Source organism: Ixodes scapularis, unplaced genomic scaffold, assembly GCF_016920785.2.
Source record: "Ixodes scapularis isolate PalLabHiFi unplaced genomic scaffold, ASM1692078v2 PGA_scaffold10__122_contigs__length_95168666, whole genome shotgun sequence".
NCBI classification, from domain to species: domain Eukaryota; kingdom Metazoa; phylum Arthropoda; class Arachnida; order Ixodida; family Ixodidae; genus Ixodes; species Ixodes scapularis.
Window position 1 is genome coordinate 50248659 of NW_024609836.1, and position 19148 is coordinate 50267806.

Here is a 19148-nt window from a genome sequence, read left to right on the forward strand (position 1 = left end):
CTCTTTCAGTAACAATAGCTCGGAATGGGCATGCTTCCTTGTGTGTTTTGGCACTGAAGAAGATTTCTAAGTGCAGCTCTTCAGCTTTTCTGATGTTGGCAGCTAACTGTGTTAACGTGAGACGTTCACACAGACTGAGAGCCTGGCTCTTCACTTTTTTCATCACAATCTGCACCTGTCGGAAGTTCTTTTGTACTGCTGCGCAGGCTTTTTCATTATACATGCCTTCAGGCATTATCACGAAGGAGCCTTCTTTATCGGCCTCCAAAACACGCTGTTGGTTGTCGACCAAGAAGTTAACCAGACGCATAGGATCCTGGGTCTGGACTTTCCCCGAGCCAGAAATAGCGTCAACACATTCCGATATACATCGAGGTCGTATCTTCTCATCAGTCTTGTACGCCACCTTTCTTGCCAAAGTAAGTAGTTCCGGAGGGCGCAGATTAGGTTGAAGGCAAAACTTGGAGCCAAGATTCAAGGTTGATTGAAGGGAATGGGGGTACCACAATATCCCCGAGGTTGGTAAATCTCCCTGCAGCTGTAAAAGGTTTTTTTTTTCTTTTTGGGGAGGTTTTGTCGAACTCGCTGCCACAAAAACTCGGTAACATTACTCAATGTCCTATTCATTTCAGAAAAGGATCGTCGTTGCCGGTACGAATCGGCCCCATTGACGCCACAGGCAACCCACAGGCAGTCTTTCAAGAATCTAGCCTGGCGCCAGTACTCAGATCTTAAAATTTTGCAAACCCTTCTCACATGCCCTACAGAGGGTGTAAGATAGCCACTTAAACCAAGTAGTTCAACAGGGCAGGTACCTTGTTTGATGTGCCAGGACGCAGCCCGGGCGCTGCACACACTTTGGGCGGCCAGGTTGACGAGAAGAATAGGGTTAAGGAAGGGAAGATTGCAGGGGACAGAAGAAGAGCCCGATGTACAAGAAATAAACTGAAGTAGAGTAGAGAGTTGGGCGAGTTGGTAGTTATTGAACATAGTGACAGTTGCGCACACAGGGACAAGGACAGAGAAGAGGAACACGTAGACGACAGACAAGCGCACACTCACAACTCATGTATTAACGAAAGAAGAAAAGAAAGTGGTACAGAACGCGGAATCCGCTCGAGCGTTGGCCACACAGGCACGAGGGACCACAGGCCCGAGGGCTCGAGGGGTACTGTTAAAATTTCCCACACGAAAATGATTTTAAAAAGGCAATTTCCTCCTCTGTTAATGAAACAGACGGAAAGCTGACACATCGCTCGCCCATGCTTAGAATAATGAAAGCTTCAAAAATCTCTCTGGTGTGTTTTTCTCGGTACCTGCCTATTATCTTGGTTTCCGCTAAGGATGGCGTACAATTACACGATTTACAGTGAAGGGGTAGATGGCCCCCCATCGTAGACTTTAGAGGGAGATTGTGCTCTCGTAGCCGGTCGTTCACACACCGTCCGGTCTGTCCAACGTAGCTTTTACCACATGAAAGAGGGATACTATATACTACACTCAGGGAACAGGGCACATAAAAGTGGGAGTGGTTCTTGTGGCACGTATGTTTTCTAAAATTGTTCACCTTAGCATGAACTTTTTGACAAATTTGAGCCATTTTTTGGGGGGCTGACATCACTAAAGGGACCCCGTAACGGCTAGCCGGAAGTTTCCGGCTAGCCGTTTCGTTCCGGAACTCAAGTGGGATAACTTTAGTTTTGTTCCGGAACTCAAGTGGGATAACGTTGGAAAGTTTCCTAGAACTTCTCCATTTCTATCTTAGTTCCACTTTCATAGAGTGGCAAAATGGGGTTTATTTACAAAAGTCGGGTGTGTGCATTGGCTCATGTGTAGCACCGGTTTTAAGCGATATTTTTCTTTCGGGTGTTGACCGTGCTATTGAGTCTTCCATTGATTCCACGACTGTAACAAAAGTGTTTAGATATGTCGACGACTTCTTGCTGGCGTACAAAAAAAAACGGTCGATAATGATGTTGTCTGTAAGACAATGGACATTTTCCACAAATGTGGTTTGGGACTTGTCTTTACCTGTGAAACGCCAAAGGAAGGAATTTTGCAATTTCTGGACCTTTCGCTTTCTCTGCTACCCAATCACCTGTGCTGGACCTTTTCCCCTCGTTCCAAGAAAGGCATCCTAAACTACACGTCCTCTCACTCCAAAGTCGTTAAAAGGGGTATAGCTATGTCATGCCTTACAAGCGCCTTAAATAAGTCTTGTTTTCATACCCTCCAATGTAGTTTTGAAGCACAAATTGAGAGGCTGACATCCTCGGGCTTTCCTATGCAGGTGCTGACTGAGGTAGTGGGAACACTGGTCAAGAGAGTGAAGGGAGTTCAAAAACCTAAGCCCGCTTTTGACAAAAAACGAATTGTGGTCGTCCCGTATATGCATAAAATTTCCCACAATCTTAAAAAGGTGGCTAGCCGTTACGGGGTCCCTTTAGTGATGTCAGCCCCCCAAAAAATGGCTCAAATTTGTCAAAAAGTTCATGCTAAGGTGAACAATTTTAGAAAACATACGTGCCACAAGAACCACTCCCACTTTTATGTGCCCTGTTCCCTGAGTGTAGTATATAGTATCCCTCTTTCATGTGGTAAAAGCTACGTTGGACAGACCGGACGGTGTGTGAACGACCGGCTACGAGAGCACAATCTCCCTCTAAAGTCTACGATGGGGGGCCATCTACCCCTTCACTGTAAATCGTGTAATTGTACGCTATCCTTAGCGGAAACCAAGATAATAGGCAGGTACCGAGAAAAACACACCAGAGAGATTTTTGAAGCTTTCATTATTCTAAGCATGGGCGAGCGATGTGTCAGCTTTCCGTCTGTTTCATTAACAGAGGAGGAAATTGCCTTTTTAAAATCATTTTCGTGTGGGAAATTTTAACAGTACCCCTCGAGCCCTCGGGCCTGTGGTCCCTCGTGCCTGTGTGGCCAACGCTCGAGCGGATTCCGCGTTCTGTACCACTTTCTTTTCTTCTTTCGTTAATACATGAGTTGTGAGTGTGCGCTTGTCTGTCGTCTACGTGTTCCTCTTCTCTGTCCTTGTCCCTGTGTGCGCAACTGTCACTATGTTCAATGCATGCATAATTTTGACAAACCCCCAAGACTGGGGAACAGACGAATGACCACACAACACACAGAGTCTCAAACAGAGCTGAATTTTATTTCACAGAAGTTAGTGTTTATATTGGGTGTCGCTGCCCCACAAACCAAAAAAAGAAAAACGAATGTTAAACCTTCACCAGCTCGTTTGCACCCTAACTTTTTTTTTTGTTCGTTATATGCCTCCATACCCGAACGAAATATATTATTAATTCATGACGAAAATACATTTATGTAAAACAGCCCTGTTCCACGAAAATTTCGAAGGCCTTCAGACCCAGGGCTTTTAAAGCATCTGCGAACCAGCGCATGCAAAGTGGCACGCGCAGAGTCGTGGTGGCGAGCTAATTTGCCGACTGCCAATAGGTCTTTGATATAAATGCGCGCAAAGCTGGCTGTGATATTGTTTTCTAACTCATGAACTTGCAAGGTACAAACTTTCGGCGTCTGAAACACTTACGCCGCCACTTCGCACGATCGCTTTCGGTAATTGGAAGTTGGAAGCTAGTTATGCAAGTAAAAGTGACAACATGCTTAGAAAGGTACGGAAGCAGGTCGGTATCGGTCTTACCCAGAGTCTTGTACACCGCGTAAACGAAGTCCCGCTCCTCGAAGTGCTTGCGGCAAGCAACGTCCAACATTGACGGTGCCTTTCCCATCCTTAGCTTTATTGTCCATGCTTTCTTTAACCAAATACGATATAGCTTCGCCAATACTAGAAACTCCTCCGAAAACACATAGGAGCGGCGGCGAACATGACAGTGGCGCCTCTAGCGGACTCGGAGTCTACGGAAGCAGTCGACGCAATGCAAAAGTATACGCTTCGCAAGTGGGCTCATTTTCGTCTTCTGCGCATGAGGAAGGAAGTAGCGGTGACGTCAGAACGCCGAGCCCTGATTGGCTGATCGCGACCCCCTATCTGAGCGTCGTCTGCTCCTTTGCAACGTCGTCTGCTCGCAACGTCGTCTGCGTCTGTCTTACCTTTCCTGCAACTTTCGGAAGTGCAGGTCTTTGCAAGCGAGGTCGACTTCGCCTTTCAGAGAGGGCAGACGAAATAACTCGAGTGGTACGTTGTTTATGTCTAACAACTGGCAGACGTGCATCAAGGAGGGAAGTCAAAGGACTCACTGGCGAGGTGTCCCGAGGCGCCGAGGTTTGTTTGCTAAGAACCGAGAGTGAGCGTGTTAGTGTCCGCAAGTTCCCTCCCAAATACTTTTTCCCTCTTTTCGTGTGCGGCGAGACCCCTGATTCTTTAACGGCGTCGGCGGGTTGGCGCAGTTGACGTCGTCTGCTTTACGTCTGCTAGTCAAAGCGATGGCTGCTTTACCTTTCCTGCGTCTGTCGGAGATTCACCGCTTTTTCACCGGCGAGAGTCACCGTTGCCTCGGGAAACAAGGAGATAACAAGAGGAAGAAAGTGACCTTTTATTAATCTAAAATTGAGATCAGCGATCAAAGTATAAAACAATAAGGGTTCACAAGGGTCGCGCGGGCATATTCCATTCAGCACGCCAGCCGGTCGTGGGCAGACGGTCGCCGAGCCGCGGAGTGCCTGCTAGCCCTAACTGCCGTACTCGCTTGGTCGTTTTCGGTGTAATCGTGGCCGTTGGAGCTTTTCCCGGGTGTTTGTGGATCCTGCGTTCTTGTTCGTCGTGGTCTGTTTCAAGTCCTTTTTACTTTTTTTCTTGCTGCTTGAAGTCGGGACGCGTGAGAAGCGCACGTAGAAAAATAAACGTCCGTGGGTCGCCGCGACCGCGACGCTGTCAGCCATGCTGATTTGATCGTAAGAAGTGCGTAAGACAGCTTCGGAGCTGTCGTAGGATTTCGTCGTAACCTGCGCAAAACTTACGAAAATTTCGTTTCGTGAATACGAATTTGTTCTCAATTTTTGTCTTACGCATATTTTTGGCGTAAGATCGTTTCGTGAACCTGGCCTCTGGCCTCTGCGCTTCCGAAAGTCGCAGGAAAGGTAAGACAGACGCAGACGACGTTGCGAGCAGACGACGTTGCAAAGGAGCAGACGACGCCCAGATATGGGCTGTGTTCCAAAATTTACTCGATCCGACTCCGGAGTAAAAGTTTCGTACCGTGGCGTTCCAAAACTTACTCGAGCTTACTCGATGACGTCAGAACTCGCGTTCCAGAAGCGGGTTGTTTACTCCGGAGTAATTACTCGCGCTACCCTCCTCGATCGGGGGGTAAAGTCGGATCAAATCGAGTAAATACGTCACGTGATCTGTTCGTCGTCTGCTTTCTGCGCCGACAGCCGTCAAAGCTCGCTTGCTCCGTTGGTTTTGGTGGCGGACGTTCGAAATGACAAAGAATTAGGTGCAGCATGTGTGGTTTTTGCGATTTGCTGTTGTCAACGCAGGAATTGACTGCATTACATCCAGACCGTCCACCTTCCCCGGCAACGTGTACTTGTTATTATCTGAGTGCGAGCGTAAACAGGAGCTTCTCCGCATCCTCGTCCTCGGCGTTGGGGGAATGCCGTATTCTCACGTTCAAGGCCGAAAATGTTTGAACTCGGTATATGATAATGTAGTATTTTTGTTTCCTCCAGAGTGTGTGTAATGAGAGGATAACGTTTGTAAAGCAGTAAAGGCTTCGAAAATTTCACTGTAATCACATTCGCGTCACATTCGTGTCTGAAATAAAAGATACATACATACATACATACATACAAAGCGAACGTGAGTTTCATATCACTCTGGAGAAAGCACCCTCGCGCTGTACCGCTACACCGTGTGGAATATATTTCTGGAAAACATAATCGGTGCAAATTACAATGCTTGCAATATATGCGTTTAGGGCACCGTGACTAGAATTGCAGCGATCGCGCTGGTTAATAAAAACACATTTTTTTTTATGTCTAGCTGTAAGGAGTAAGTAATTTTGATCTCAATATACAGCTCAAAACGAAGGTGAGTAAAAGGAGCTGGTGGATCCACCTCAAAAAACACCGCGTCGTCATTAACATTACCGTTCTTCGGGTGCTTTCTCCATGATCAAAAGGATCGTCTGCTATTTTCTGCCATCGCTGCTGTGTTTTCTCTTTGCCGTTGCCCAAGACGAAGCCAATCCGCGTAGTATCCAGGTGATTATCCTGGCCGTTCCAAAATCGAGTCGCGGATCGTTTACTCGCGATGTCACGTGGTATTACTCGCTGACGTAGGAGGCAGGTTACTCGGGTAAGATTTGGAACATAGGCTGTGTTCCAAATCTTACACAAATGGATCCGAGTAACCCGGCGGATTGTATCACGTGACTGCACAGATTGAAAAACGCTGGACGCGGGTAGGTTTTAAAACGCCAAGGGTACAAAACCCTTACCCTGGAGTAAGATCGAGTTAATTTTGGAACACGGCCATAGCCAGGGGGTCGCGATCAGCCAATCAGGGCTCGGCGTTCTGACGTCACCGCTACCCCCTGCGCAAGAAGCAGACGAACTTGCCCTCCGCATAGGCTCCGCGACGTCCTCGAGCTTTAAGAGCCCCGTTTCGTCACCCTAACAACAGAAACAATTTATTACGGTCAGTCCGCTTGCAAAGCGGAATCCACTGAGCGCAACTGCAACGACAATCGAATAACAACGCGCGCATAAACAAAGACAGAGCAGTTTATTCAGCGGTCTCAAACGCCTCTCAGGGGATCACACGCGTTTGAAACGCGTCTGGGAAGCGGAAAAAAGGCGTTTAGCTACTCGAACTACGTCGTAATCATTAAAACATGCAAAAACGACATGTTAATATTACCAGAGCAAGCGCACGAGCTGCTGGAGCAGAAAAACAAAACAAAAAGTAAGGATAAGAATGACCGTGCAAACACTTACCGAACTTTGCAGAAAAAATGGTGTCGCCATTCCCGACGTAAATAAAAAGAAACGGGAAAGAGAAGCGAACAACGGCGAATAAAACAAAGAAGCTAGCAAAAAGCTATTTCAACGACGACGATCGTTGCGGCGCTTATAGAAAAAAAGAAAGAAAAATGGAAAGCAGCAAATAAATAGCTGGTGATCGCCACCGGTGTTGAGTTCACGACAAACAAAGCGGAAGCAACAGACGATACTAATGAAAAAAGAAGAAAGCGACCCTTTTTTTTCAGCTGCTTGTTGCACATTTCTTTATTTGCTTTCGCGGCGTAGGTACGAACTAAAAACAAAACAGGGGAAATAAATAACGTAGTGCAGCTCACACTGCCCGGTGAAAAAGAGTCGCAGAAATGTTTTGGTCGCAGGCAGCAATCTTCTATATGTGCTAGCAGTGAGTAACCTTTTTTTGCTCTCGAATTTCTTTTTCCACTGACTTTGGCGGGTTGTTCGTTCGCTCGCTTGACGAAGCAGTTTAAAAGTGCATTCAAGTACTTGTTGACGTAGGTGTCCGTAGGTTGACGTAGGAAGCAGAAGAAAGATTCTCCACCACATCGCACAAATTTGTTCTTGCAATGGTAGGCAGCACATAGCATGCCTGCCATCTCTAAGTATGCTCAGGTGTATGCTCGAATGCGGCCGGTTGATCAACAAACGATGACCCGTAGCAGACGTGCCGGCCGGAGTACACAAATAAAATTCGAATAAAAATGTATAACGAGCTTACAGTTCTTAATATATTTAATAAATATCAAAAAGCACGTATGACGATTTTGGATCAGGAACTCAATCGAAGGCGAAAATAGGAGGTTATCGCAGACGACAGTGCAAGAAAACAACAACAGCAAAGTTGCAGACGGCCCTCAAAATGCCCGGGCCTAGCGCAGACGAACCGGGGGTAGTAAGCGCCGAAGCGAAGGAAAGGGAGTAAAAACTAAGCCAAACAAAGCAAGGATACACGATGGTTTAAACGTCGGGCAAAAAAAAAAAAAAAAAGCAAAAATAAAACAAAAAATATACACAGCAACACATAAGCAGGAAGAAGAAATAACACGGCCAGAGTGGCGTCGCCTCAAAAATATAAAAGAAAGAAGACTCAAAAATGAAAAGAGTGGAGACGGTTCAACGGGTGTCGGCCTTTATCGTAGAAGTAAACAAGCAGCGAAGCAGAAGATGTTGGTCGTCCCCGCGCTAACAATCGGAATTTGTGCACTGTAAAAAACGTGACTGAAATCACCATTTTTCGCGGGGCTACGACGCTCTCCCCTTCTTTCTTTGCAAGCGCGAGAAGTCAGCTTTTTTTGTAACTCCGCTTTTGTTAATCTATAACCGCGTCAGATTTGCATTTGCACAACGACTTCTTTCGGAGCATACTGACATCGCCGTAACGTACGTGGTTCGAAATTGCCTTCTGCTTCTTCATCTGGAGACGATGTTAACGGGATTAGCCTGCTCACGTGTTCGACGAAACGGTTATAAGTAGGGTGTGTACTTTCCGGTGTTTATTTGTGAGAAAAATCGGCGGATGTTTTTCGGTGTTTATTTATTTTCAAAACACCGGTGTATTTCGGTGAAACGTCTCGCGACGAGGCTAAAATCGGTGAATATCGGTGAAAAAAAAAGCGATTGATCACAGACAGAGAGTTCCAACTTAATTCACATAGTTCATACACTTCTCTAGGAAGCAACTATTTCTCACACTTGGTTATTATAGTAGATGCAAGCATACTTTCATGCTTGCATCTACACGCAAGGAACGTGCTGCCGTCATGGCAGCACGTTCCTTGCGGTTCGCAACCCGCAATTATGAAAACGCACGCTCCTGTGCGACATGGACGTTGGCAGTCTTCCAGGAACCACAGCAACCTCTGAATGTATGGCTTGCACCGACATCACTTGGCCAGACACAATAAGGAAAAGGCACGTGAGAGCCTACCCTCCACTGTGTTAATTTTTTCACAAAAGGGGGCCATGGGAGACACAATAAGGGAAAGGCGTATGAGAGCTTAGCTTCCACTGCGTTCACCAGACGCTTTTGACCCCCAGAAAGAAGGGCGGACTGACGCCACCTACAAGCCATGTATGAACACTGGAAGAATGCAGGATCCACGAGATAACACGTTTGACGAACCTCTACGGGGAAAGAGTTGCGCTAGGTCGGAAACTAGCAACGGCCGGTGTTTTTCGGTTTTAACCAGGGCAAAAATATCCAACCACCGGTGTTTTTCGGTTTTAGCCGATTTTATATTTTTGTCACCGACGGATGTTTATCGGTGTTTTTCGGTTAAAACCGGAAAATACACACCCTAGTTATAAGCAAGACATTCATGAGAAATGGGCATTGCAACGACAAAACGAATTGACTGATGAGAACAATAAAGTTGAAACGAAGCTATGTTCTGAAATGTTTGTACATTTCCCTTTTTCACGAAACGGCGCGAATGCATACATTCGTGTTTTGCTTGGCTTACATAAGTTGTGACAGAATGTTTTCTTCGGGAGAACTCCGAAATTGCACCCAGAAAGCTGTAACATCTTTTCTACGCGAAGAGAATGTCCTTTACTTATGAGCTGGCAGCAGGCACCCATTTTTTAACTTTCAAAGCAGCAAATGTCCGTGACAATTTTTTTTCGTTGGTCACCTCGCACGGAGATAGGCAAAACCAATGCATTTTGGAGAATTAGTCTGCTAGCGGAGACTCCGATCTCGCCAGGGGCGCTGCAACCACTTTTCGCCCGTTTTCCGCGGGAGTTGCCAGTATTGGCTTCCACGGTATTTGCTTTAACTTCGAGGTCTTCGGGCGAGGAAATCTGATACGGGCCTCGGGGCTATACACAAACCAACGCTATTAGATTAATAACGTTGGCTAATCTAATAACGTTGACACCAACTCAACTCCGTTACGGCATGCCGCGGTGGTGGCGCTTCGGGCGCTCTTCCGGTCTGGCGTGTCGGTGGAAGTCGCCATGCGGGCCGGGCATTGCAGTGTTGTTTTGGAAGAAACCAGACTAGAACCTGCCTTCTCGTCAAAACGCCGCGACTGGGGCTGCACCAAAAGTGATGTGAAAGATGACAAGATCAGTTTTCACGTGTTTTCTGCCTGCCCGGGTCGTTCGTGATCGTGGATAGGTGCCGCGAAAAGAGAAAACCAGACGCCGATGGACCGCGATTGCTTGTAAGGGAAGCAGTTGAATTTATGGAGTCTTGTGACCGTTCAAACGGACATATGCTCGTTCAAAGTGTCGTCTGCACATTCAAACGACAACCGCCCATAGACCACACGGTGTAGCGATAATTGCGATAAGAATTACATTTAAAGGTTTGAGGTAAGTAGGCTTGGTGTAAACATTGAATAGAAGGGTATGTTGATCATTGTTAATGGTGGCCATCACCGACTTGGATCATATGATCCAATTTCACCTCCGATTTCCAGTATCGACGTCAAATATCGCACTGCAAACAGCGTTTTTTGTTTTTGTTTGAGCAACGTTGCGATTGAAAATTCGCTCTTTCCCGCGAGTTGAAACGTGGTGCGCCGTGCAAATAGCTGCCAACGACTTTCGGTTTTGAACTAGACGGGTTTTGCAGTGTTTGCGAAGTATACACGCTATCTTCTGAAAATGTCCACTTATAGACCTGTTAGACTTAATTCACTCTTATGATAAAAGGTTAATATAGTTTGGAAATAGTAAGCGCCACCAAATTTGTTCCTCAAAAAAAAAAAAAAAAAAAGGACGAACAGCGAGCGGTTGCTGGTTGTTGCTGGTGGAAAGCAGCGTCGCCCTCTCCTGCATTCGTTTCAGGCATGGTTTTTGTCTTGAGTTATCCGATATTGAACAGCTCTGTAAATTGAGCATGGTGTCAGTAGTTGCAAAATTTAGTCCTGATTAAAGGCAAGTAATGCCTTTAATCAGGACTAAATGAATGAATCTAATGACGTGGGATCTAATTGAAGGAATAACTTGGCACGCGATATAAGACGCAGGTGGTGGTTGTGATGTTGTTTCAATAAATAATACAAGAGAAGAGGTGGGATGCAGGGCGATAGGTTAGGCTGCCAGAAGAGGGGACAGCGGTATCATCCTGCTGGGGTGAAAGAGGGGTGAAAGAGGGATAGAGGGACACACCAAAGTTGGGAACAACGGGATCACTTTGTCGTATACTGGGCGGGGTTAGAGGCGCACCCAATAAGGTGGAGTCTTGCTTTCGTGTTGGCACCTGTTCTTTTCTTTTAAACTTTTTTCTTCGGAATGAGATGTGGAGGAGATCCTGCTGCTTTTTCAGAGTCTGGGTGTAGCATTCTAATGCTTATTTGAATAAAGGACTTGGCAATAGCTGGCAAGAGCATCGGCGGAAGGAATCCATTGAATATAAAATGTGTTTCCATTTCTGCCTTCGGTTTGTACAAGTTATACAGTTATTCGAGCAAGAGGGGAAGCGTCTTCCCGGTTCATGAGTTGTCGTCATGCTCCTTTTCAATCCGTAAAGACCACAACCGATCGAGGAGCTGGAGGTTTCGAGTCGCAGCCGCAACACAGTCAAATGCACTCAAACGCAACCGTGCGTAGGGGGATGCAACCAAAGAGTCGTAACAAAGATGAGTTTTTGTGGTCTTGTTTATTAGCCTATACATACACATAAAATCTGGATTGTCAAGAATATTTATATTACTACAAAGATGTCGGCGCAGATGCTTCGCTGAGCCGGACCTTGGCGATTTCGACGAGGGTCTCAGTGGACTTCTCGCACGTCGGGTAGCGCGTGTAGCAGGAGTCGCGGTCGGAGGACTTCTGCCCCACAACGGCGGCTTCGCGGTACGGGATCCAGGGAGCCATTGCGTCTTCGGCAGACAAAGATCTGGGAACAAAGTGAAAGAGCAAAGGTTTTACGCTGCGGCCTACAAAGATGACTAGACTCAATCCTCCTCCGAGAGATACCAAGGAAACTCGGAAAAGAGAGAAAAAAAAGGACAAGCTTGCTCAATATGAAATGTGCAAAACGTTACTGCAAATGCCGAAAAAAAGGAAGCCTTTGTATTTTCGTGACTCCCAGATTAATCGCTTATTTTGAATGTGTCCTTATCTTTCTTTAAAACACTTTTTGTTTTTGGGGGCAGGAGGCCAACGCGACAACGAACAGGCTGAAAGGTCACGATTGCTTACGACGAGCTGACTGCCGACTCGAAAATCTGCGAAATTAGCGACAATGATTTTAAGCAGAAAAAAAAGGACAAGCTTGCTCAATATGAAATGTGCAAAAAGTTACTGCAAATGCCGAAAAAAAGGAAGCCTTTGTATTTTTGTGACTCCCAGAGTAATCGCTTATTTTGAATGTGTCCTTATCTTTCTTTAAAACACTTTTTTTTTTTTGGGCAGGAGGCCAACGCGACAACGAACAGGCTGAAAGGTCACGATTGCTTACGACGAGCTGACTGCCGACTCGAAAATCGGAGTTTCTCATCATAAGATATGGTTGCAGGAAAGCTCAGGCAATATTGTTTTGCTTCTGTTGCGGGACATTTCTAGGGGATGGAATAGTTTTCTGCGAAATTAGCGACAATGATTTTAAGCGCTAAGGTGACTGAAGTGTCGAATCCCTGAAGCATAGCTTGATTAGCCTAAAACCAGCCTAACAAGCTATCGAAAGCCTAGATGAACCAAGAAGTTGTGAAAGGGCTTGATGAGTACTTACACCATGAAGCCGGCGACTTCCTTTCCTCGCTCGCCGATCAGGTCCGGTTGCGCGGCCAGCTCACAGACGACCCTCTGGACGCAACGGTCTGTGTCGTACGTGCTCACATACTGGAAGATGTCCTTGAGGGCCATCGGGCTGACCATGGTCGTAGCGTCGGTGGTCGTGGCGTCATCGCCGCTGGCATCGGTAGTTTCCTCGACTGTCTCTTCCGTGCTGTCCACGTCCCTCCTGCGCCTGCGCAGCTCCACGGAGGACCTGGAGTATCCGTAGCCGAATCGGGGATGGGTGTAGCTCCAGGCGTGGTCCCAGCCGGACGGCAGGTAGGGCACGGGCTTCCATGGGTCAACGGACTTCCAGGGGTCGATGGGAGCCTCGAATACCGGCGCTGGGGCCAGGGGAGCCTTGACGACCTTCACGGCGGGCACGACAACGGGTGCCACAACGGGCGCCACAACGGGGGCCACCGCGGGCACTGTCCCAAAAGAAAACAGATCAAGAAATTAGTCTACTCAGAATCAGACTTTGTAGGAGTCCACTTGACAGTCTACCAATGCTTATGGTTTACGCTCTTGTTAATCACCCCAATCTACTGATAATGACGAAGAGAATATGGGGCATATTGGGAAACGGAGATTGAGGCTGCGCGTGTTTGGAAGCACATGCTGCTCGAGAGCATGACGGTGAAATTATGCTTGCGAATGGCCCGTGTTATAACTATCTAGACTATTAATATTTATCTATTAAGCATTACGGAGCTGAGTGAAATAGATCTCTCGCTATTAAAAACGATAAATTTCACGCGAGATATGATCAAAGGTCTGAGTGATACCGTGACCGCGGGCGCGCGCTTAGAAGCATGCTTCGAAGGCTCCGGTAGTGCGGTACGCGGAACACGGTAGCGGTTTGCTAAAAGTTCCTATTTTGAATGTGAATGAGTGGTTCGCACCAGGCATTCAGACATAACGCTCGGCATTATCAACGTTTAGAATTCATCGAATAACGCAAACTCTGCTCATCCCCCTGTGTACTGTTCAAACTAAGTGCCACAGGCAGTTTCATAACACCACGTAAGCAAGCGGCGCTTATGTTCAGTCAACACGAATCGAAATATCAAAAGTTTTGTACTCACCCACAGGTTCATAACGGGCCTTCTTCTCTGCAACCTTGGACACCACTGCCTTGGCGCCCTTAGCCGCCGCTTTCCCACCGGCAGCCGCAGCCGCAGCCACAGCAGTCGTCTTCACCGCAGCCGCTCCAATGCCAGCCAACTTGAGGGCGGCAGCGTTCGCCAAAGCTGCTTTGACACCCACCGCTCCGAGACCGGCCAGCGTGAAACCAAAGAAGCCGCCGGTGCCCAGGCCGACGCCGATGAGACTGGCACCCTTGAGACCGACCAGGAGCGGCAGGGCCCAGGACATCGGGGCCACGAGGGCCACGGGTAGGGCGAGGGGGAAGGGCAGCAAGGAGGTGAGGGGAATGGTGGCCGGCAGCAGGCTGAATAACGTGCTCGTGGCTGCCGTCATCGTGGACAGGCAGAGGAGCGCGAAGACTACTCTGAAGTTCATGGCGATGACCGGTTGGGGTTCTGAGGATCTGTTACTGCAAGACATCGTCGTTGAAGAGAGTTTTTAGAATCCTCGGTATGTACTAGTTTTTAGCTGTTATGGCTTGTCGAAGACACTGACATCCCTAAAATAAAATAGGGGCAAGTTGTCCGAAAGCAAGCGCATGCCTTCTAGTGTAAACTCCTAGATCGCACACGCAGTAAGGTTGTGTGCTTGTGCTGGAGGCCGAAAAGATACTTCTGCCGTTAGTAAGCTGTCAGGAGCGAAATAATATTTCATAGAAACGATTGCGCTCGTGCTAGAGGCAGGAAAGACACTCCTGTGGTCCTGAAGCTGTGAGCGCCCGTTGCAGTCAAGTTGGTAAGGTTTAAGCTGTACAGAATTAGAAATAACAAACAATACAGACGTGCAGAAAAGAAGAGTTTAGCCTATCATAAACTAGAAACTCTGCCGTACACATGCAAGTATAAAAGAAAACTTAATACAACATGCGAACAATAGTCTGACCGATTTGCATCAAGAGCGATTTAGAAACAGGTGATAAATTAAACACACATAATGAAACGATCAACCAGGTAGTCCAGATGGGATCATAAATCGTTCGAGAAAAATTGTCACGAGGCGCAGAACGCAAGAAGTAGAGAAGTCTGGACTTACCACCGAGTGCTCCGGGTGAAGCTGTGTGACTTTCTCGTCGCCAGGAACTCGCTTATATACACTCGCGACTGCAGGTTCTCGACCCGAAGGCTCATGCCAATACGCACAGCTGAATCGAGAGAGGGAAACATGACACAGAGAGGCGTATACCAATCCTTAGCAAAAGGGTAAGTAAGTGACCCCCGGGGCCCTCTGTCGTCATTCCGCACAGTCCCTCTCCCCGAAATTATGGCTCCTTAATCCATGCGCTATCGTTCGGAGCTTGTTCTGTTGTCTTCGGCTTTGCGTTCTAGCTTTCTAAAGAAGATACTATTATTCTAAGTATAATTTGTTCACCCCGAAGCTGACAGTGCCGTGGGGGCTACGCGCTCGCCTGGAACAAGCAACCGCGTCCCTTCCATGAAATGGTTCCCCTTTCTGCGCGGGGGATTAAGCGGAAGTGTGATGACCTCGTGAAAGACAGAGGTATGACCAGTCCAGCGAGCAGGTAGCTTCTACCGAACTGTCAGCTTTGAAGACAAACATAACATAGATGACCTCAAGACGCTAGACCAGACCCCGAGGCGTCGCGCGGGGGGACATGTGTTGGAGGATTTATTGTGGCCAAGGTTGAGGAGTCGCTAAGTACCTCTCCAGGCGTTCGGTCAAGGCTCCCTTCTCGAAGCGCGCAGATTGTTGACCTCAGCTATTGCAAGTGCGGGAGGGGTCGAAATACGTAATTATTTGAACGACCGAGGATGGCATGAAAGTGAACGTTCTTACGACGAGGTCGTTGGTTCGGCTTGAAAGAGTATTTGTGAGAGACGTCCTTCCAGACGCCGTCACTGTAGCGGGTGACAGACCAGTGTAAATGTGTCAGAGGGTTGTTGACAGGGTCGAGTTAATCGGTTGAAGCTCCCTAAAACCAGCTTGGAAGTCCGAGGAAGAGGAAGCATTGTCTGTCTCCGAGAAGAGTGGAGATTAGGCTAGACGTTGGAGACACTGAGCTTTTAGAGCGGCCTTCCTCTGTTCAGATGTTTGCTGCTTTTTCGTTTTCTTTTTCTTTTTCTTTTTTGCTGTTTTGTTGTGGTAGTGTTTTTGTCAAGCTGCACGTTTCGAGTTATTCGCTACTGCCGATTATGTTTTGATAAAATAATTTTACGAACCAGCTGGGTTGCAAGTCAAAACATAAAAGTAATTATAAGTAGGGCTATACGGCGTGCCGTATAGCCTTCAAACTTGTGAATTTTAAGAAACAAAGGCGTTCCTTCTTTGATATTTTTGGGAACATATAATTAAACAGGTAAGAAGCTAAATCGAGTTGTGTCGGGTAATCACTCAGTTAATTTTTGTTAATTAAACATTCGCGGCTAAAAAATAATGTAAATTTAGTTAGACAACGACACAGCCTAATTAAGGCGGAGCAAATGATCAATTAACCTACCGATTAATCAATAAAAGCGTTAATCTGGATTAATTGTTTTAATCGGTCAATCGGTAAAATTTCGACGGACCAAAAGAAAGTAAAAATTAAACGCTTTCATCCCACGGGCGTGGACGAGTACACCTGTATGAATGGCAAACTTTAAAATTTTGTTCTAAAGTAAACTTTGGGCCGAGATTTGTGGCTCCAGAGACGTGCTGAAGGTTACACGTGTCTCGGCCTCTTCAACGTTGTTCGAGTGCCAGTTTAGAGCAGCAGAGACTATTTGAAACAATCAAGAAAGATCGCGCTCTTGCCGGAGAATATCAACGAACCTCTTTGCCTAATGCAGCTCGAGTAATATTGTGTGAGTGTGAGTGTGAGTGTCTTTGAACTGCAACTATACACCGAGGTTGATTCATAATCGCAATTCTATATTGCGCCGTTTATCACCGTATCCAGCACACACACGCACAAAAAGTTATTTTTTTTTTATTTGTTATGCATGGAAATGAACGTGGCCGAATAATTGATTCATTAACCAATTGAAGGGTGGCGATTGATTGGGTTAAAAAGTTTAATCGACGCCCAGCGCTAGTCTAAATCATTGATTATTGTGATAGCGCTTCTCTGAACCCCCACCGTAGGCAAAAGTCTGTTTTCTTTCTTGAGACCGTTATCGTGCAGGTAAATCTAACCGAATTTGACGACTCCAGAGACCATAAAGAAAACATCAGTCATAATTTATTTTTGTTTTCCGTTGAGTACTGAAAAGGTGTTTTCATACATGAAGCCGAGCACTCATTCCGAAAAAACTTGACTGCCCGAAGTATTATGACTGTCAATTATGCGCCCGCCCTTTTGATAAAAAGAACAGAAAAGCCCTTTGTGATTTTTACAGTTGATAATTACCATCTGTTTCACTTTAAGAGTGAGCATTTAGGAAGTATTCACTGGCGGCCATAACTGTGTGCTCGACTGCTGAGCGCGTGCTGACGGCGAGCTTTCGCAGTTCTTTTGAAACGCGTATTCCGCACCGTCAAGAACGTCGGTCTTAGTAGGCTATTAATGTGAGTTCGCTCTGAGCATACGCTCTAAACATCGCCCTCAAATATGGCGTCCAGTGCATACTATACCTCGTCTCACCTTAGTATGGACTATTGTTAGCCGCGAGTGCTAAGAGCGCGAGCTAGTCGCTTTGAATGAAGCCGCGGCGGCTGCACGAGCGCTCGTGCAGCAAGTGCTCTACTCAAGGCAGTGAAGGCTGGCCGCCCGCGCTAGCACAGCCTTAGCGGTTAGTCTATGCTAGGGTGAGACGAAGTATAAGCGAGCTCCGGGCTTTTAGTGTCCCTGCCAAGCACGCGCGCTCGTGCTGCACAAGCATTTTTTCAGGGTCACGTGCTCGCGCTTGCAGCTTCAGCTTCGCTCGCACTTGAAGTGCAACGGAGTTAGCTTTCTATACTCGCAAGCAGCTCTTCTAAATGAAAAAAAAAGTTCAGCTGGAGTTTTTGTTGATTTTCAGTTACATAGCTTCAGAAGGGTGGTACACTAAAACACCCGATGCCAAAAGCCTCGTGTTAAATTGCACACGAAAAACGCCCCCGTCCTCTTCGCCCCGCTTTTAAAAGCCTTAGTTTCAAAACCTCCTGACGAGAATCCCTCGTGTCAGGTGGCCGGGTCCTCGATCTCACGGCGGAGCATTCTGCTTTTAACTAAGATACACTAAGTGTGCACGTAACCTTGTGTAACGTAAGCATGCCGTACCCGGGATTCAAGTAAGGAATGACTGGATAAAACTTCCCGTTTGAATTCAGGCGTGCGCTAAACACATCTTCACTTTTTGCGACGTTAGAAGTGAAAACAGGCAGAGAATATCAGTCACATGGCAAAACATTTGAAGTGACGGCTTTTATCAATAAGCATCGAACCAAAGCTTTCGACGAGCTCTGAAGCGCGCGCGATTCACAGATTCGACGAAATGGGTTCTGTCCAAACTGTTATCCTGCCGTTCACGGCGCCATACTTATCATAGCATCAAACACCAGCTCCATTCTTCTTACGTCTTTCTAGAAAAAAAAAAAATATTTGTATTCATCTAGGTAGATAAAGTCTCATTCTGCTCCATGACAGCGGGGTGCATTGCTGGTGATTCAGATTTATGCAATGGACCACTGGTACGTCATTTTAAGTGCTTCGGCGGTTCAAGTTAACCTTGCGCATAGCTTGAAAGTGCCGCCATTGTTGGGCACTGACGGTTATTTCCACTTACTGGTTCCTTCGAACTACAACTTCTGCGGTGTACAACTAACACGGCGAACCGAACGCTCTCGGCGCATAATATACTGACATGGCCGCGAATGACGTCACAGACAAGCTATGTATTTTGTCGTTCCTTTCACTTAAAAGAGCCTTTGTAGATATTCAACATATAGACCTATTGCTATATTACCCAGGCATCAAGGAGAACGCAGGGATTGGTGTTCCACGCGCCGCACGTGCTGGCGTCAACAGTAGTGACTTTTCTAAAGCAAATACCTAAAAGAAATGTCATCTTGCACGTGCGTTCGTCAACGCTTTATTTTGGTTATTTACTTCGAACCTTTTATACGGGGAAGGCGTGCGCGTGTGGCGCGTGGAACACAAATCCCTGCATTCTCCTTGATGTTTGGGTAATATTGGGGAGGAGATCGAACAGTCACGCCTCTAGCGGTGCGCTTCAGTTGTGGGGTCAACAAAATGTATCTTTTTGTTTGTTTTTGATTCGAGAAACGGAAGATGACGATTCGAAGGCCGCTCCTAGTGCGACTGAAGCACTGGTCAGTTCAAAGCGCTCGTGCCGAGACCGTGCTCG

At 46.9% G+C, this 19148-nt stretch overlaps 1 protein-coding gene across 1 annotated transcript; it reads right to left on the reverse strand.

The window, feature by feature from the left end:
* Positions 1 to 11649: 11649 nt before the first annotated feature.
* On the reverse strand, positions 11650 to 14968 carry LOC120849985. Its single transcript, XM_040222311.1, has 4 exons — positions 14896 to 14968; positions 13803 to 14272; positions 12671 to 13145; positions 11650 to 11836 (listed from the first exon to the last, which is right to left on the reverse strand). The coding sequence occupies exons 2-4, from the start codon at positions 14236 to 14238 to the stop codon at positions 11650 to 11652; spliced, it is 1098 nt and encodes a 365-aa protein (XP_040078245.1). The 5' UTR covers positions 14239 to 14272; positions 14896 to 14968.
* Between the last annotated feature and the right edge of the window lie 4180 nt (positions 14969 to 19148).

Excerpts from the sequence above, each read along its gene's own strand:
- LOC120849985 (XM_040222311.1), bottom strand. The coding sequence starts at position 14,238 with ATGAACTTCAGAGTAGTCTTCGCGCTCCTCTGCCTGTCCACGATGACG. Across the intron at positions 13,146-13,802 it reads GGCCCGTTATGAACCTGTGG|TGCCCGCGGTGGCCCCCGTT; the intron begins GTGAGTACAAAA and ends CTTTTGGGACAG. Across the intron at positions 11,837-12,670 it reads GAAGTCGCCGGCTTCATGGT|ATCTTTGTCTGCCGAAGACG; the intron begins GTAAGTACTCAT and ends CTTTGTTCCCAG.